This window comes from Urocampus carinirostris, chromosome 6 (assembly GCF_059441175.1).
Source record: "Urocampus carinirostris isolate Australia breed hairy pipefish chromosome 6, RoL_Ucar_1.0, whole genome shotgun sequence".
Classification (NCBI taxonomy): Eukaryota; Metazoa; Chordata; class Actinopteri; order Syngnathiformes; family Syngnathidae; genus Urocampus; species Urocampus carinirostris.
Genome location: NC_142354.1, coordinates 36,041,025 through 36,062,110, shown reverse-complemented (window position 1 = coordinate 36,062,110; position 21,086 = coordinate 36,041,025). Strand labels below are relative to the sequence as shown.

Genomic DNA, 21,086 nt, shown 5'->3' with positions numbered 1-21,086 from the left:
CCAGCTGAAGAGACTTGATTCTAGACTTCGGGAGACCAGAGAGTAGTGCATTACAGTAATCGAGACGGGAGGTAACAAATGCATGAATTATAATTTCCGCATCAGACTGAGACAGTATTGAACGGATTTTATCAATGTTACAAAGATGGAAGAAAGCGGTTCTAGTAATTTTCTTTACATGCATTTCAAAGGATAGATCAGGGTCAAATATGACACCTAAATTTTTAACTGAGTCACTCTGTGTGATGTGACATTAACCTATTGAATATAAGTGTGTTTAAGCCTAGGTTTAAACAGTTCCACTGAGGTAGCAGACCAAATCTCAGGGTGCAGAGCATTCCACAACATCGGGGCCCGAATGGATAACGCTCTCGAACCCGCGGTTCTGCAATCTTTTCAAACGTTATCGATTTAAAAGAATTGTGCAGTTTAAATCAGGGATAGTAGCCGAATCATTGACAGACACTGCTCACTCGATATAGAGTTTCTAGCAGTATCGTGTAGACCCTTCTATCTACAGAGAGAGCTAACTGTGGTCATTGTGCTTGCTGTTTACGTTCCACCGGATGCTAACGTTAGCAAAGCGCTAAATCTCCTGCCCGCTGCTATCAATAAACAGCAGCTTGCACACCTCAACGGAGCTTTTATCGTTGCTGACGACTTTAATCAGGCATGTTTATGGACTGTACTTCCCAAATCCATTCAATACGTGGACTGAGCAATTGGGGAAAAAAAAATCCTGGACCGTGTGTACAGTAAGAACATCTCTGTCTGTCCCTCACCCCCTCATACCCCGCCCCCCCCCCCCCCCCCCCCACCCGGAGGAAAACAAAGACAAAGCCTATACAACAAGGACAGTACAAACATCTTCTTTGTTCCTTTATCTCTTTGTTTTCCTTATCCTCACTGTAAAATCTGGAACTGGAGTGCCACGTCCAATTTCGTTGTCACAATATATCCCATGTTGTAACAATGACAATCAAAGTATATTCTATTCTATTCTAGAATAAATTCCCATTTTTAAAAAACAAAATAACCAACAAAACCAAAACAAGTTCCAGTAATAATTTTCCCTTAATGTTTTATTACAGTTTAGCTGCATTTTCAGTGAAATCCAAAACGCTTCACTTTAGTGGCTTTCCCTTCAAGATAATAAGATCCATATCTCATACATTCTCGGCTGTATATGCATTTTGCCAGGCTCAACATGTGTAAACAAACTTTATAAGTCTTTTTCTATGGTGTGAAATGGAAGGTGTCAACTTGCATTTGATGGGAATTATCGCCATCTACTGTGAAGGAGTTTAAATGACCCTAACTTCTTTTTTTAAATCTTAACCCTATTTTGCCAAGCGGAAGGCTTGTGACCCATTTTTGTCTCCCGGTTGAGAAACACGTCGGGTGCATTATTGAAAAACAGTAATTATTACAGTTATTCATTTTAAAAGTAATTCAGTTACCCCCCAGATTACCTACTCCAAATTGACAGTTGAGTTATTAATAACATGTAACAGTACTTTTACCGAGAAAAGTAAGATCTTTATAACACTTTAGTCCCAACACCAGTTCTAGATTACAAAATGCAGATCAGCCCTAAGGGGTGTGGAAATCAAACAATAGCGACATGATTAGTTAACACTGACAATGATTTAAACAGGACATAATAGTCAAAATAACAAACAACCCTGGCATCCTCAGCAAATGTCTTTGCAGGTGTCCCAATAGTAAAAAAAATAATAAATTATTTTCTTTTTAATTTCCTTATTTTTATATCACAGAAACAAAGAAATCATAAACATTTGTTTAATGTCTGAAAATCAAAAACAAACATGAAATGATTGACCTAAAAGAGCTGTACAGAGTTTGGAACATTTTACTCGCTGCCATCCTCTCCTGGCCTGTGTTATCATTGGAGCCTGTGTCAAGCTCCTTAGGTTTCATGTGCAAACAAAGCATAATGTCAGGAAACGGACCGGGAAGCAGGAAGTCGGAACTCATTTGCGTAGCCGATCTGTCACTTTAATTGAGAAATAAAAGTTGTCCAACACACAAATGGATCAGAAACAAAACAAAGCAGGTTCAAAGGCAGGCAAAATTACAATCTAGGCATTACTCAGATCAAACAGGCATGAACAGGTCTTCAACAAGGTAAAGCAATGGTCTGGCCACGGGCAGTCTGATGCGTCTCAGCCGGTGTCGAAGGGCGGGGCCAGCTGGGCGCCATGACAACCGTGCAGGACATGACACATAATGTCACTCTCTAGCACTCCCCCCACCCCCATTCCTCTTACCTAATGTGCTTTGCCCCCAACAGCTTTACTAAGAGTAAGATAAAGGCTGACAGGCGCTGTGGGAAAACAATATAAGGGCTCTTTGAACTCAGTTGTTGCACATACTTGATAGAGAAAATGCTACTTTTTGAGGGCACATGTTGCAATGGGTTGCATTGGGTTTCAAACCTTCAACCTTACAACAACCTTACAACATGCCGATTGCTAAAAAGATAGGTGGAAATTTTCGTCTGCTGTCGCACATTGTGTGTGTGTGTTGCAAGCGACACAGGTGCAGCCTCACCCATCCCGCCTCCTTCCTACCCGGCCGCGTGCCTCCATGTTCTCCAGCAGGCCAACACCTTAATGGGCTCTGATGGGATGATTGATGAGCGCGGCCCAGTAGAGATCAGCCTCTCTTTATATTCCTCTGCTGGCTCGGAGGCACATAGCCAAGTGTGCTGCTCACATACACACCATTGTGCCACAAGAAATAAAAAAGAGCCTTTTAATGGCTGTCTGCAGCATCGTTGCTCTTATGACTGGTGGCAGAAGCCCTATCAAATATGTAATTGTGGCGATATTATTTATCATTATTAGGGGCTTGTCAGCTGGCTGGCAGCGACGTCCGTGCCAGCTGTTGCGCAGCTACAAAACTGGCTGCCATTAAAGCCGATGTTAAAGATGTAAAGGATGCGAATACTGTGCTGACAAAGTAGTGCTCAAAAACTGTGTGGTGTGAAATCATTGACAGTTTTTTTTTATCATGGCTGTTAAACTACACTGCAAAAAATCTGCAGTATTTCTCTATGTATCATGATAATACGTTTATAGTTTAATAGAGACTGAAAGTAAGGAGAAAGGACTGCAATATTTTTGAACTTGAGTAGAGGACCCAAATATCCGAAGTCCGTACCTGTTGTAGATGCCTTCCCCTAGGCCGTTTCTTTTTTGGGGGGATAACAGGCACAAACAGCCGAAAGACAAATATATATGACAGTGTGAGACGATGGTAGACTGAAAGAAAGGGGTCAGCGGGCCTGTTTTGATGATGCGGATGAGGATTATTATTATTACCGTAAATTCCGGACTATAGAGCGCACCTGATTATAAGCCGCACCCACCACATTTTAATAGGATAACCGCGTTTGTACTTACACAAGCCTCACCTGTATATAAGCCGCATGCGCCCACATTAAAACATGTAACACAATCACAAAATTAACCCAAACCTGACTTTGAGTCCCGCGATCGTAACTGAATATAAAGTACACAGTCCAAAAACTACAGCCGGCAAAATGAACGGAAAATGATACCGGTACTTAAGGTTTGATGCAGACCTGCAGAGTCTGGGTCCCGTTGAAAAAAATTCAAAGAAAAAAAATGTATAATTCCAAAGGTAAGGGTGGGAAAAATATATATCCACTATTGTCCGCTGCGTCCACAAACACGTCTCACCTTTACTCCATTTCCCGTCAGCCCCCGTTGTTTTCGCCCCTTCTTTTTGATTCGCCCGTGGAAAACATATCAGAATAAGTCTCTAAAATAAATACATTACAAAAATATACAGTTGCAAATACATATTATACATGGTTACACATATTTACAAAGAAAGACGGTACATTGAGAGAGTTTTCAAAGCTTTAATAATAATATTATAACTTTCATCCCAAACCTTGCCTGTGAAGGGTAGCAAAACGCTACTAGCAACACAGTAAACGGGTCTGTTATAAAAAACATACCGTACATGTAGAAATCACGGTAAACCGTCCTCATCTTCCTCCTTAGAACTGAAGTCACCAAAGTCGCCTTCCTTCAGTATGGGAAAGAGACTTTGTCATATATACGTCGTTCCACGCTTCCTTATTCAAAAACACGCCAGCAACACGCTCGCAAAGTAAAGTTTACGTGCAGTAGCTCGGTTTCCTGCTTGATTGCGTTTAGCTTGAAAGCTGCGTCATGTGCCTTTCGTTTTGCAATTTGCATGATGAGGATATGGCTACGCTAATTTAATTTGTGCACAAGCTAAGAAGTTGCAGTCTTCCTCGGCGCATATATTCCACCGGTCTAAATCTTACCTTTTGTACTCGAGCGCCCCTGGCGGCTGTTAGAAAAATTACATAAATTGGCCGCATCACTGAATAAGCCGCAAGGTTGAACGTTTGGGAAAAAAGTAGCCGCTTATAGTCCGGAATTTACGGTACTTAGGATAATTGTTATTATTGTTTTAAAAAGCTATTTTGATTCATTTAAAATGTTATTAAATGTATTATTCTTAATTTTATTCTTAATTTTAACCAACTTAAGTCTCCACCAAAAAAGCACATGGGTAAAATAAGTAAACATAGTAGAAATAGAGGTCGCGTAATGCTATTTGCATCAATTTGATGCAACTTTTTGGATTATTTTGTACAAAGCAATTTTAGAATAGTTTTTTTTGCAGGGTTTTTTATGAGGTTAATGTTAATATATGAAGAAAAACAGCTCATTTTGATGAAGAGTGGAACAAAACAACAAATATGGACTGTTTCAAATGATTAATCAAGTATTTTGTACAATATGAGACAATTTTGTGGATTGTTTTAAATAACATGACCTAAATATGACCTTTTGTGGTGTTTAATCCAAAAAATATTTGAACTCGTAACTAAAAACATTATTTATTCTTTAGGCCAGTGACATTATTTTAATAAGTTGTTATGAAAAAAACAAAGACATTTTTGTGTTTTTTTTTTGTTTTCATGTGGTACAAGACGGTGAAATGATTGTGCCTCATTTGAGACATTGGGTATTATTTCTTAGTGGTTAAAAAAAAGGACTATTAATTATTAAGCACCAGGTCACTGTCATTTCCTCTCGCCCTGACTTCCCCAATCCCTTAATAAAGCCCTGTGTGAAACGTTACGCATTTGGGTCCACTGCTTGTCCGGTTGAGATAAAATTTATTTACTTTTAACGAAACCAATTTGAAAGTGGAATTTGAACAAGAATGACAGTCTGAAACTCGTAGTCCACTGGCTAAATGCGGCCCTTAGCATGATAATTTAAGGCTCCTGCCTCAATATGAAAGTTAAAGAGACAGTGCGTATTATTTGAACACTACATTTTGCTGTATTTTTCTTGCATACAAGGTTTCTGTTTTTACAGTACCAGTAGCATCAAGATGGCGGACAATTATGTCATCTCCCTTTAGATGAGGTTCTTGTTTTGTTAAATAAACGGGAATTTCTTGACCTACTAGTTTTTTTAAATGCACATTTATATGATAATTCAATTATTTTTGCTAATCATTTAAATTAATAAAAAAAAATTTAATGGATGGCATTTTCTACCCATAAGAGGCACTTTATACTACATGTTTTTTAGGTGCAGTCCTAGCGGATTATTGATTAATTTATTACTGATTGATTGATTGATTGGTTGATTTCTTCAAAACATTCTATATGTGTTTTTTTTTATCTGTAGATCTTCTTTTGTGTAGGAAATTTAAAAAAAACAATATTTGAGTACTGTGAAATGTTTTTATCCAAACTTTTTTATGGAAAAAACATTTTGGCCCACCATTACTCAGACCATTGCTCCTGCACCCTCCAACTTAATTTAGTGTGGGACCCCGTGCTGTAATCCAAAATAGAAAAGCCACTTGTTCTCTTTTAATTAATTCACAAAGCACAAGCACATCGTTTATTCACCTGACAAACATTTTGTCCAATGCTTAAGGTAGAAACCAGGCGACTCTTTGCTGCACGCATTCGCTCACTTGAACAGGGAGAAAATGTTTTTAGTTGTAGCAGCAACAAGTGACCCCATGTCCAACCCTCTTTGCTAGTTATGCCCTTTAGTGTTACCTGTGGTGTTCCACAGGGTTCAGTACTTGGCCCCCTTCTTTTCAGCATTTACATGCCTCCATTAGGTGATATTATTCGCAAGTATAATATCAGTTTCCATTGCTACGCAGATGACACTCAACTATAGCTTCCGATGGAGGAATTTGCCACACTAAACTGTGGAAATTTGGAGGCCTGCCTCACTGAGATAAAAGAATGGATGTCACTCAACTTCTTGCGCCTTAACTCTGAAAAGACCGAAATGTTAGTTATTGGTCCATCTAGATGCCGTGACTTGTTCTCAAAAACTGCTGTGAACCTTGACAAATGTCATATCAACCAGAGTGAAAATTTAGGTGTCATATTTGACCCCAATCTGTCATTTCAAACACAAGTTAAGAATATTACTAGAACAGGTTTTTTCTATCTTCGCAACATTGCTAAAATTCCCCCTATCCTGTCTCAGTCGGATGCGGACATTATAATTTATGCGTTTGTTACCTCCCGTCTCGATTACTGTAATGCACTACTCTGCGGTCTCCCGAAGTCCAAAATCAAGAGCCTTCAGCTGGTACAAAATGCTGCAGCGAGGCTTTTAACTAAGACAAGAAAGTTTGATCACATTACCCCGATTTTAGCTAACCTGTTTTGGCTTTCTATTAGCTTAAGATTGATTTTAAGGTTCTGTTGGTAGTATACAAAATCATGCATGGACTTGCTCCTTCATATCTTTCAGATTTAATTCCCCCCTATGTTCCGGTCCAGGGCCTTCACTCTGAAAATGTTAGTCTACTCGTGATCCCAAGAGCCAAGAAGTGATTCGCAGGTTCGATAGCGTTCTCCATCCGGGCCCCGGTGCTGTGGAATGCTCTTCCCCCTCAGATTCGATCTGCAACCTCAATGGATTTGTTTAAATCTAGGCTTAAAACACACTTCTATTCTATAGCATATGAATAACCTATATTTCATGTTGACATTATCTGTGTATTATTTGTTATTGCAACATCCATTGCAGCCTGGTCATCCTGGAAGAGGGATTACTTAATGTGCGGTCCCTTCTCAAGGTTTCTTCATTTTCCTCATGTTGAGGTTTTTGAGTTTTTCCTTGCCCTCATGTTGGTTTTAGTTCAGGGGATGATGTACTACTAGTCTGATGTTTGCAATAATCTGTAGACTGTGCAGCCCTTTGAGACTCTTTGTGATTGAGGGCTATACAAATAAACATGACTTGACCTGACTTATGGATTATGTGTTTATTTTTGCTATATTTTCCTCAAACGCTCACTCGTAGCTTTCCATGTGTTTCTTTGTCGGCTGTAGGAAAGCAGCGCTCCCAGGGCCAACTGCAACAAGATGATCATGATGTTCACAGACGGCGGGGAGGACCGGGCCCAGGAAATCTTCGAGAAATACAACTGGCCCAACAAAACGGTCCGTTCCAAGCACTTGACCACAAACGCCTCATCTGCGCCTGTTCGACCTTGCCACATCTGCACACGAGCCAAGCGTTTCTCGGCCGTCGCTGTTTGTTTTTATCTTCGCTCGTCTCGTTTTGTTATCGGCGCCGGTGTTAACAGCTCTGACCCGCGAACTAATTAGCCGCATTATGGCCAAAAGGCCGTTAAAAAACGGCGGTTGATAGTCAAGGGCTCTGTTCTGAGCCTCCCCTTCGTCACATTTATCTCACTATCCATTACAATCTACTTGCAAGCTGACAGCTCCTTTCATACAGGAATAATCTGTATGCCGACAAAGATTTTTTCCAAAACGGCTGTGCAAGAGGCTCATCTAATCGGGCTCGCGTTTGTGGCAACTGACAGCAACGGTAATGCGACCTGTTGGATATTCGTCTGTCTTTACCTACAGTTTCTCTTGCAAAAGAATTAAGTCCACGCATGGCCTATGAAAAATTCAGTATTTTTGTATTGTTTGTCAATACTATTACCGTAATTTCCGGACTATAGAGCGCACCTGATTTGAACCCACCACATTTGAGGAGGAAAACCGATTTTGTACTTACACAAGCCGCACCTGTATATAAGCCACATGCGCCCACATTAAAAAATGTAGCACAAAATTAACCCAAACCCGACTTTAAGTCCCGCAATTGAAACTGAATGTTTTTTTTTTGGTTTGAACAAATTTATTGACACTAACAACAGCAAACAAACAATGCGAGGTTTTAACAACCCTTCTCGACAATCTTAACAGCAATCAAGCATATTCACAATTTCGTTATGTAACATCTTTGATAGTGTCAATAGATCCGTCCAGTTTGAACAAATTATTTTTGGTTTGAACAAATGTATTGACACTAATAACAGAAAACAATCATGACAATCTCAACAGCAATTAAGCACATTCACAATATTATATTCCAATATGACGTTTTTAACAGCAAACACAATGTGAGGTTTGAACAACCCTTCTCGAAAATCTTATTAGCAATCAAGCATATTCACAATTTCATTATATAACATCTTTGTTAGTGTCAATAGATCCGTCCAGGCCAAAGTCGATTGTCCTCGGTCTGAACAAATCCACCGACACCAACAGCAGCAAAACAAACACGACAATCTCAACAGCCATCAAGCATATTCACAATTTTTTTATATCTGACAATATGACGTGACGATGTGACGTTTTAACATTTTTTCCTGACATTTTCAACATCAATTAAACAATTTCAGAGTGATTTTCTTTTAACAGTAGTTAACCAGCGTGTAAAGGGCAATACTATTGTGCAAGGGCATAGCTCTGCCATCCCACCCTCCCAAGCAGCATCCTTCCAGTCCTCTGTGTGGGTCCTCTCCCTTCTGTGTGGGTCCTCTCCCTTCTGGGTTCCACAACCCAGGCCGTTGCTGCCGGGACTCCCACAGTATAGCTCCGGTTCCCCCCTCCGGGTGGGTGCAGACGAGTCTTCTTTATGGCTGCGTCCTAGGCCCGCCGCTCGCAGATTGTATGGTATCTGCAGCCATTTGGATCTGCCTGCACCTCCATACCAGCAGGTTTCTGGAGGTCCAGATGGCGTCCTTGATGGCGGCGAGAGTGAGCCAGTCCCTGGCAAAGTCGTTCCGAGACCTCCTCGACCGACTCACCCCGTAAAGCACGTACTGTGCATCAGGGACCTCCCCTGCTGGCAAGTCCGGGAACTTCCCTAGTTGGTCGGCCATTGTCCACAAGACCTCGGCAGCGCTGCACTCACAAAAAAGATGCCTCACCTACTCCTGGGCGCCACAGCCAGGTAGAGGGCACGTCGAAGTCGCTGACATTCCTCGGTGGTGCATACGGCTCTGACTGGGAGAACTTCATGAGCCACCATCCATGACAAGTCTCGTAGTCTGTTTGGGAGGGCAGGATGATTCACGTTGCTCCAAACCGTTGTAGGTTCGCCAAACGCAAGCCCCCGCACAGGGCTTACTGTTGCTCGCTCTTGCACAATAGCAATAAGGGCCCTGTGGTTTTGTAAAGTGTGACATTCTTGTGTTTCCAAATCAAACTTCTTTAAAAAATCCCGAATAAAGAGATGTGTTGGTGGCAAGTTAAATGAAACCGGAATCAAACGATTGTCTGGTTCAAGTTTTAGCTTCCGCAAATATGAGCCCATCCAAAACCGGGTCATCGCTTGACTTTTCTGGTTGTTGGGTGGGCCCACAGCGTTTTGGAAGTGGAGAGAGACATATTTGCTTCCCAGGAAAAGCTGGAGGTCAGGCACTCCTTTCCCCCCTTTTTCCTTTTTCTTTTTCATTGAAACTGAATGTCCTTCATTAAAGTACACAGTCCAAAAATCACAGCCAGCAAAATAAATGGAAAATGATACCGAGACTTAAGGTTTGATGCAGACCTGCAGAGTCAGGGTCCCGTTGAAAGTAATTCAAGGAAAAAAGTGTATATTTCCAAAGGTAAGGGTGGGAAAAATATATATGTTTAAAAAAATTAAATTAAAAAACGTCACATGCTTCCAGCACCCTTGAGAATCGTTTCGGGCAGCCAAGATTCTAGCCGATTGGCCAGCACCCCTTGACTTGAGATCTCAGATGCCGATTGGCCAATTCATATCATAAAGTATTTTACACTGGATTTCTTGAGAATCAAAATTAAATCTGGATTTATTTCGGAGATTATATTTATCACTAGCCCTAGTTTTTAGAGTTGACACACGTGACACACTCCCCCCAAAAATTTAAACTTTGTAAGAACTACATATAAGGAACTTTCTGGCTGTTAATCTACGTTTAATCATTAACACAAGATTGTGTGGTCATGTCAATTATGAAAGGATGTCTAAATAAGTCTCACGAGACCCATGCCAAAAATTTCCAATTTTGGGGCACATTTATAGGCAAGTACTCTACTTTTAACCAAGTGTGAGCATTAGGGCTGCAACTAATGACTATTTAAATAGTCAGCTAGTCACAGACAATTGAAACAAGTATTCGAAATATTCGGATAATAATTCAATATTAAAATAAAAAAAGTGCATTTTGTGACATACGCTCAGTGGTCACATGCAAGGTCTGTAACAAAAGTACCTATCCATTTTTAAACAGTTTGATATCGAATGGCTCCAACAACTGACATTTGTGGTTTTTAATGCTTTAACAACATAAACATTTGTTCTTCGGACGGCATGTATTGAATTTCAAATATGTTTGTCAGGCACAGTCTGGCATGCTTTTAAATGTTCGTGCGTCATCAAGCTACTGCCATGATATGAAAGGTTTGCTTTGCGAACGTCGAAAGTATTTTTTTATTGAACGTATCCAGGCTAGAATGTGTCCAAACTTTAGAAGTTTTGGTTCGCTGCCATTTCTGTATGTTTATGTGACTGATCAAGATCGCAAAATCGACTCTCGGCAGAAATTTTTATCATGTCAAAGGCCTCACTCTGTCTGGTAACATGTCGACAATAGAATTAATTGTCAATATTTTTATTATTGATTTTTGTCGAGGGCAGCACGGCGGCACGGTGGTAAGCGCGTGTGAGGTTGTGGGTTCAAATCCAGCTACCAACCTTCCTGTGCGGGGTTTGCATGTTCTCCCTGTGCTTGCGTGGGTTTCCTCCGGGCACTCCGGTTTTCTCCCACATTCCAAAAACATGCATGTCAGGTTAATTGCCCGGTCAAAATTGTCTCTAGGTGTGAATGAGCAAGCGAGTTGTCTGTCTCTGTGTGCCCTGCGACTGTCTGACAACCAGTTCAGGGTGTCCCCTGCCCACTGCCTGAAGATGGCTGGGATGGGCTCCAGCACCCCCGCAACCCTAATAAGTATAAGCGGTGCAGATAATGATGGATTTTTGTAGACAACGTCGAATAATCATTGTATCCCTTGTCCGCCTAGCATCAAAATGTGCACTTCATTTTAGGGGTTCTGTCCGACAGAAAAATTCTCACTTTCTTCTTATGGTGATATTGTCGTGCCATTCGAGAAGGAACCAATAGAAACATTCGGTTACTTTACCTTTGCATCTTAATGACGAGAGAAAGTAGAGTATTGTACAGTGGGACCTCGCTACTTCGCGCTTCGACGTTTGCGGGTTCAGAGCTTCGTGGGTCTAAAAAATAATAATAATAAAATAAAATAATTAAAAAAAAAAAAATTTAAGCATTTCTGAAGGGGCGTCGCTACTTCGTGGTACCACGTTCGCGGGTTCAGAGCTTCGCAGGACTTGTTAAAGTTAAAACTTATATAAACTCTATGTTGGCAAAATTACTCAAATAAAAACAAGCATTAAGGTAAATAAAATTCCCAAGCGGGAGAACACTGTCGGGTGGCCCATTCCAGGCAAATGCCTCGGCAGAACTGACTCCTCCCGTGTGAGAAGCTAACTTTATTCACACAGGAAACGGAAAAAGAACACCGGAATGCGACTTCAAAATAAAAGAGTACAAGACTGATAAACGTACAAGAGATGCAATTAGACTGATTATCGAAACGTTACTTCATGTGTGTGTGTGTGTGTGTGTGTGTGTGTGTGTGTGTGTGAAAGATTGTTTTTATATTTAGGAATGTAAAAACAAGTTATATTCACACAGTGAATTCTGAGAAATATTAGAACCAAAACGACCAACCTATCATGTCTAAAAACTAATAATAATAGAATAAAATAATTTAAAAAAATAAATAAATAAAGAAGCATTTCTGAAGGGGCGTCGCTACTTCATGGTTCCACGTTCGCGGGTTCAGAGCTTCGCAGGTCTAAAAAATAATAATAATAGAATAAGATAATTTAAAAAAAAAAATTAAGCATTTCTGAAGGGGCGTCGCTACTTCGTGGTTCCATGTTCGCGGGTTCAGAGCTTCGCAGGCTTAAAAAATAATAATAATAAAATAAAATATTTTTTTTAATTTTTATTTTATTTTTTATTTTTTAAGCTTTTTTGAAGGGGCATGTGTTGCGGGCGTGTTGCTACCATTAACTGCCCTATCACAGGCACCGTTTGGGATGAAAGTTCGCGGATTTTCACTTTTCTTGGGTGGTTTTTGTCCCCATTAACCGGGTCTAAAAAATAATAATAATTCACAAAAAAAAAATATATATATATATATATATATATATATATATATATATATATATTTTTTTTTTTTTTTTTTTAAGGTGCGCTGCTACTTGGCGGATTTTCACTTATCGCGGGTGGTTTTGGTCCCCATTAACCGCGATAACCGAGGTCCCACGGTATACATACTGTATACATTGTAATCATATATTTATTGGCACTCCTGTTACCTTCATGTACCAATTTTATTTTTACCCTGCAGGTGCGTGTCTTCACCTTTTCTGTGGGTCAGCATAATTATGACGTCACCCCACTGCAATGGATCGCTTGTGCCAACAAAGGTAAACACATTTAGGGGGTTAGCAGCCTTTTTTCATGTAAACAACGTACCAAAGTCGACTTCTTTCCTCAAAGTGGAGTTATTTTTAATGTTTGTCCCCATTCGAACTGAAAGTTCCTCAGACATAGCTCGTCAGACGTTATTAATTAGCAGGAGCGGCGTCTGCCTGCCGGGTGATTAGCTTGTCATCTCTATATCAAGCTGAGCGGAGCACCAAGGATTACGTCTGCTTGGCTTTTCACCTCCGGAGTGATTAGCGCAGCGCTCGTGTCTACGCCAGTGTAAAACAATAGTATCCCTTGGCGGGGCGTGTCCTCTCCGCGTCTTGGTGACTTGTTGCTTCTTGCTATCTCTCCAACAGAGGGAACGCGCTGACACCGACGCTGAACGCTGTACTGTATCGTTGCAGTAAAGCAGTGATTGGACATACCATTCTTAAAAATTTGAGAGTGCGTGATGAGGAAAAAGTATTTAAGGGGATTGTGTGTATTATTTGACAAAATTATATCCAGGGTTGGGTAGGGTTACTTTAACTGGATTACTTTCAATCACTTTTGGATTACTCCAATACCAAATATGCTAATAAACGACAAAAGAAACTAAATAGGAATAAAATGATGACTCACAACACGTGGTAAGCTTTCTCTCCTGGCTTTGATCTCTTTGATCTCCGGCAAAACTAACATAAAATGCGACAGAAACAAAATGAAAATAAATCCAAACAGCTTGCCGACATCATTTTTGCCGTTCCATGTATTCCGTTACTCCCCAAGCCTGCACAAAATTTAATAATTTTATTCATATTTAACTCTTTTATTAGCATATTTGGTATTGGAGTAATCCAAAAAGTAATTAAAAGTAATCAAGTTAAAGTAACCCTACCCAACCCTGATTATATCGCTGTATTGTGTAGTTCAACTGAAAATGAGTTCTAAAAAGAAAGAGAAGGAAGAATGCAAACTACAGAAAATTGAGTGACCAAAACACATAATTTTTTTTTCACCCGGCCTTTTTGAGATTTTTGTGTACCTGTAGCAGCAAGATGTCGGACAATTACATTGGCTCTGTCTAAATGAGGCTTGTGTTGTGTAGGGTAAATGCAACATACTTGACCGATTATTTTTTTAAATGCATGTTTATTGTTTATGCATTTTGTTTTATCTTTGATGAAAAAAGTTTAACCCCTAGGAGGTGTTATACACACTGTCCCTTTAAACTACTGATTTGAACTTGTATTGTGTGGTTTATTCCCAAAAAAGTCAACTTAAATGTCCAAAGAATAATTACAAAATGAATGATTTCCTTAAAACTACTTGGGCTTTGTACCAGAAATCGTTAAGACATTCTACAAACAAAGGTTCAAGTTGTTGAGATAAAATTTGGGCTGCAAAAAATTAATAAAGTTGACTATTTATAAAAATTCATTGAATCATGTTTTCATACTGGGGGATAAAATTGTAAGTCCGTCTTTTTCCGATTAATTTACTAGAACGTGATTTATAAACCATTTTTGTTTAATGCTATTTTTGTCATGATTTGTCAATTGCCCTCACTTGCGCTCACTCTTTCAGCCCTAGCTGCCACTCGTTCCCTAATTTGTCCTCCTACTATTTAAGCACGTCACAACTTTTCCAAACAATAAAATCGTACATTTAGTATTTACAATTATGTGTGTAGAATAATATTTGCATTAGTGCAGTTTGAATTTTTTTTTTAAAAGAGTTACAATATAAATGTATTCATTCTCAATAGACATCATTTAAGTATAAAAGGATGTGGACAGTTATCCAAGCAACTTAGATAGATAGATAGATAGATAGATAGATAGATAGATAGATAGATAGATAGATAGATAGATAGATAGATAGATAGATAGATAGATACTTTATTCATCCCCGTAGGGAAATTCACACTTCCAGCAGTCTACCCCGTTGTTTAATAACAGATGAACATGAAGCCCTAGGGGTGCTTGTAGCGAAGTGGATGACGTCACGCCAGTCCAAAAATTCGACATCCCTGCGGCAGATGGAAAACTTTTCTTTGTGAAAATCCAGGGATACACCACCTCGTGTCAGCAAGTCCGCCTCCTCTCCGATTCCCCCCGGCTTTCGTGTCTCTGTTTAGCGGCGTTGAAGCCGGATTGCTCCGGGTAGCTCCGGGTGGCTACACGTTAGCGTCCGGAATGCTAAACGTGAGCCACGTTTCCGCAAAACACAGCAACTGCGCTCCCTGTGCGCTTCGATGTTTTCCACCAGCACTCGATGATCTTATTTGGTCGTGAGTTCGCATTTACCATGATTACGGATGGTACCGAAGACTTATAACGCCGCTAGCCGCTTCGCTAGCTCCGGCTTTTCCTCCACGATAGGCCCCTTCTTCACGCCGGCACGAGAATTTTTCAGGGCAAGGAGTTGAAATTCCTTGAATACACGCATTTCTTGTGCGTTAAAACCCATGTCCATAGGATAGAAGTAATCCATAGTGTAGTTGTCAAAACGGGAAGAAAAAACACCGAAGATAGGAGCAGACAATAAAACAATAGGGCAGCTGCTGGAAAAGGCAGCCGCTCGTGGCAGCGCCGCTTTGAACTTGTTTCACATTTTGTTTGTAATTAAATGGAGAACATAATACAAAAATACATAGAAAATAGAAAAAAAAGATGAAACATCTATCTGTGCAAGCTGATGCCTTTTTGCGTAGTAAATAATAAAAGAACGTTGGGCTGTAAAGTGGAGAATATGTCAGTAAACCTGGTAATGTTTTTGAGATTAGCCAATGGCTTCACATAGCGATTGAATAACCCTTCTCATTTTAATTTCAGGTTACTACTTTGAAATCCCGTCGATTGGAGCCATCCGAATCAACACACAGGTGAGACGTACAAGACAGCAAAACGATTTACAGAATAGAATAAAGTAGACTTTTGAAGAGGCTCGTTTCCTTCTCCATTTCTTCAATGGTTACAACACGAGAAGTGTGCCTTGGGTGCTTTATAAGGCTAAATCTTCTCAGGTGGATGACCTCACCAGAAAAATTCGGTGTTTCACATGCATTAGGTTTTGACTTTTCTTCGATGAGCATGTTTTATTTCACCATGTCGCACGGACACAGTGGGTGCCTCCTCGCTTGCTTGAGACAGGGCGAGCTTACGGAAGTCCTGTGGAGAAATCGAAGAAATTTTGACTCAGGCACACTTTTCTCAGCCCCTTCACATCCACAGGAAGCCCAAACTGTCAGCTATGTCAGACGCTTTAAAAACTAATCTTAAACTTGGAATCGCTGGGTTTATTATTATTCCCACAGTAGTCATCCATCACACGTTTTAGCGTTAGGAATAGGAAAGTGCTGATACCGGGTTTTAGAATAAGCCTATAGATTTCTCAGTATTGGTATGGATGTAAGAATTCTTCTCTTGTGGTCGTTAAACAATCAGGAAGTTCACATTCACGACTATGACCATCAATGTTCCCTGTAATTTTCCACGGGTCTGAGCGTTCACACAAAGCCGGTGAGCAACGCTTGAAACAACAGTGAGCAACAGCAATCCCAAGTGTGGCAACCATTATCAAACATGTCCATAACTTGACATCAACTCACATATAGCTGAGTTTCCGGCAATGCAAAAAAAAAAAAACACTTTTGAATGAATTGACTCATGTATTATTGCAAAGGTTGTACGGCCTACAAACTTCATTTGTTTTTACAACAATTCTTTCACAAGATTTCCATTTCTTTTTTTTTCCTGGTATCTTTTGTCGCATAATACTAACATTTTGGGGGGCTTGTGCACGATACACAACTGTATTTAATGACAATTTTTAGTGGAAGTACAACGTTTGGCAACAAGATTGACTTGGTATAATTTGAAATTATTTGAACGCAACACAAACTTTTCTTCTTTTTCCCTGTTTTTTTCTTCTTTTTTTTTTCCTTTAAAAAAATCTCATTGTGTTTATTTTTCCTAGCTGTTACTTTTTTCTTTTTGTTCTCTATTTACTTTTTTGCTTTGTTTCTTTCTATTCTTTTTTCTGGCTTTTTTTCTGAATTTTTCCTTCTTTTTTCTCTTCCTTTTGTTTCTTTTTTTCTCAGCTTTTCACTACCATTTCATTTTGGTATTTCTTTCTTTTTTGTTCTATTCCCCCTTCCTTTAAGTCATTTTGTGCGTAATTTTACATAATATTTGGTCGTATAGGGATGAAAGAAGCAAAAACAACCTGAAGAGCCGTCAGGGGAACCCTTGTATTTTTACCTTCATGCACAGTAACTTTGACTCAATTCGCTTCTTCATTAGCAATTTTGAGCCCTGATTTTTGTGAGCTGGCTAGATTTTCTCGTGCGCGGAAAAGCTCTGGGTAGTGTGCAATTGCGCACGCGCACAGCTTAGAGGGAACATTGATGACCATACATTTTGATTGGCATCAAAGTCAGAAAATGTTTTAGTCTATCTAAAAAAAAGGATTATTTAAATATCAATAAATGAACACATCACCTGCTTGAAGGAAAAATCTGGGTAATTTTTACACATTGAGGGATTCATTTTTTAACATCATGATTTTTAGGCATGTATTAAAAACTTTGGTTGGAAACTCAATTTATGAGAGGATCAGTGTTCTCGTTTGCCCGCGTCCCTGCGTCCTAGACACATCATTTTTGCTGGGGACGCATCGTGTCAAATCAACTTTTTCGACACAAAATTGTCACTATTACCCGATTACTTTTTTTTTTTTAAAACAAAGATTTACCGCACTCCAAACTTTTCGTCAGGCAGATGGGCCATTGTTGTTTTGGTCTCGCGGTTCGAGTTTTTGTCTGCACGCCGATCTCTGCAAATGAGATCTCGTTGCTTCGAGATGACGTCATTGTTGTGGTGCTTGTCATCGAGCGAAGGTTAAGTATGCCTCCGAAAAAACAGTTAGTATTAGGTGAAAATCAACACAAAATTGGTAATTTCTTCAGTGTCCGTAATAAGTAGAGACATAATGCAGAAAGTGATAACAACGGCAATAATTCCGGGACGAAAAAAACGGCGGAGAAATTCTTCGGAAGATCGCTGAGGCAAGGAAAACACGTCTGTTGAGGCGAACGATTCGAAGAAAGAAAATAAACAAAAGAATACTCTTAGCAAGAAAAGGACTTTTCTGCCAAAATGGACTAAATTATATTCCTGGTGACGCTATGAGGAGGATGATAATGGATTGGACCTTGAGAAGGCATTAGAACTGTGGCGGGACAGCAAACCACGAAGAATATATGAACTGAAAAATCTGGAAGGATAACTGCTTTGTATTACCAATTAACTGTGATGATTAAAACTGAATGAAAACATAGATTAATAATTCAGCAATATTATTTTGTATAATGTACAATATTGTGAACTGAAAAATCTTGAAGTGATAACTGATTTGTATTACCAATAAACTGTGATGATTAAAACCGAATGAATATATAGATTTATATTGTATATTTGTCCCCGATTTACGATTTCAACCTCGATAACACTAAATTTTGGGGACCCATAGATCTCTGTTGGGACCCATAGATTTTTGAGCATCACTTTTCAGAGGTAAAATGAACACTGCCTGAGGATTGTTCCAAATACTTCTTTTGTTACCCCAAAAAAACCCTGATGTGTCTAGTGGTATTAGGGCTGTGCAAAATATCAAATTAATTCAATTAAATCATCATTTTAAAAATGGACAGTATAGAAGTTTGTCACATAGCGAAGTCCAGAGTTTAAATTTTATAGTTCAATTTGATCTACTCAAAGAAGGTGTGATTTCAAATTAAAACAAACACTTAACTTCACTTAACTATATAATTTTGGCTTCAAAACAGAATATTAGCTGCGGATACATTTACATGTATTCCGGTTATGTGAAGTTCACAGAATTTTGATTAAAATCTTAGTCTTATAGTCCGATTGAAATAGTTTAGTTAGTCCTTTTATTTTACCATTGCTTGTGGGCATTACTATTCCAAGGCGTGACAGATAACAAGCAGTGTTCCCTCTAAGCTGCGCTCGCACATTCTCAGTGCACAAGAAAATCTAGCCAGCGCACAAAAAAGAGTGCTCAAAATTACTTATTAAGTCAAAGTTACAGTGCATGAAGGTAAAAATACACGGGTTCCCCTGACGTTGTGTCCTAAATGCGGTATTTTGAAGTCGAGTCAGAGTAGAACGAAGTTGAGTAAAGTTAGTAGAGTTGGTCGAGAACCGGCTTCTTCGGCTCGGCTCACTAAAAGGAACCGGCTCTTTCGGGTCCTAAACGGCTTTTCAGGTTGTTTTTGCTTCTTTCATCCCTATATGACCAAATATTAAGTAAAATTATGCACAAAATGACTTAAAGGAAGGGGGGAATAGAACAAAAAAGAAAAAAATACCAAAATGAAAAAGTAGTGAAAAGCTGAGAAAAAAAGAAACAAAAGGAAGAGAAAAAAAGAAAGAAAAATTTAGAAAAAAAGCCAGAAAAAAAGAAAAGAAAGAAATGTAGGAAAAAAGTAAATAGAGAACAAAAAGAAAAAAGTAACAGCTTGGAAAAAATAAACACAATGAGATTTTTTTTAAAGGAATTAAAAAAAAAAAGTATGAAAAAAACACCGAAAAAAGAATAAAATGTTTGTGTTGCATTCAAATTATTTCCAATTATACCAAGTCAATCTTGTTGCAAACATTGCACTGCCACTCAAAAATGTGATTAAATACAGTTGTGTATCGTGCAACCGACTAAATAAGCTCCCAAAAATGTTAGTATTATGCGACAAAAGATACCGGGGAAAAAAAGAAATGGAAATCTTGTGAAAGAATTGTTGTGAAAACAAACAACGTTTGTAGGCCTTACAACCTTTGCAATCGTACATTAGTCAATTCACTCAAAAGTGGAAAAAAAAATTGCGTTGCCGAAAACTCAGCAAAATGTAACTTGATGTCAAGTTTTGGACATGTTTGATAATGAATTATCTTGGCACACTTGGGATTATGGTGACTCACTGTTGTTTCAAGCGTTGCTCACCGACTTTGTGTGAACGCTCAGACCCGTGGAAAATTAGAAGGGAACATTGATAACAAGGGTCAGATAGTTTTAAGATTCTTAAAAATACTAATATTACTGCTTTTCATTGAGAAATGTTGACAATTACACACACTGTATAGATGTAAGAGTGGTTCTAAGGATGGATGGTTGTATGGATGGGTAATTGATTGTCAAACCGATAGTCTAAAGCAGGGGTCAGGAACCTTTTCGACCCAAAGAGCCATAAAAGCAAAAAATGTTTTAAAAAGAAATTGAGAGAGCCACATCATATATCTTCAGAGAAAATTGAAAAAACTGCCAAACACGCTCTCTAGACAAAAGCTAATTCTTCAGCACATTTTATTTCACTGTGTGTCATTTGATGATTTAATCAAATGTATAAAATGATAATAACGCCAAATCCTGTGTCCCAAATCAATGTAAATATGCCATTTACAATTTGTCTTGCACCTTCAGTTAAGAGTGTTGAGGCAATTTTTTTCCATGAAATTTGTCCTTAATAACGGTTTCAAAACAATGTGCATGCAAAGTTCTTTTTGTAAAAATGTCACAAACTACTGCAAACGATAAGCATATCGTCATATTCACTCTCGGTGTAGACTGCACTGAGCGAGAGAGAGAGAAGGAAGTGCCTTGCGCTGTGTGCAGGGATCCGCCCACCTGTACTGCTCACCCAATCAAAGTCGTTTGCCAGCGTTTTTATTTATCAGTTTAAATGGTTTCTTATCGAACTTCTGCATTAAGTTGCTTCGGCTTTATATGAAATTACTTGACTTTGGAACGCCACAGAGCGATGTGCAATAGTTTCATTTTAATTCGGAGCCATACATACTCAAGAAAAGAGCCATATATGGCTCTCGAACCATAGGTTCCCTATCCCTGGTCTAAAGGATTGCTTAACTTACAGACAGCTAGATGATGCATAAATGGATAAAAGGATTACACTTCTTCCAAGTGGCAGATATGCCAAAACCAGTATGAAGCGCTGAATCCCAGTGCACAACCTGTTCTGTTCCTTCCATTCCGTGTAATGGTATCATTACTATGTTTGTTCTTTCTGCGGCTTGCGAGTGCATACTAATACCTCTATGACAATGTCAGTCAAACCTGAGCAGTATTCT

At 39.2% G+C, this 21,086-nt stretch overlaps 1 protein-coding gene across 5 annotated transcripts in view; it reads left to right on the top strand.

The window, feature by feature from the left end:
- Positions 1 to 21,086, top strand: part of cacna2d2a (calcium voltage-gated channel auxiliary subunit alpha2delta 2a) — a 319,851-nt gene that overhangs the window by 258,546 nt on the left and 40,219 nt on the right. For all 5 annotated transcript variants that reach the window (XM_088338886.1, XM_088338884.1, XM_088338887.1 and 2 more), the window contains 3 exons: positions 7,418 to 7,528; positions 12,857 to 12,935; positions 15,756 to 15,805. In XM_088338886.1, coding sequence (XP_088195012.1) covers positions 7,418 to 7,528; positions 12,857 to 12,935; positions 15,756 to 15,805 — 240 coding nt within the window. The remainder of the gene's footprint in view (positions 1 to 7,417; positions 7,529 to 12,856; positions 12,936 to 15,755; positions 15,806 to 21,086) is intronic.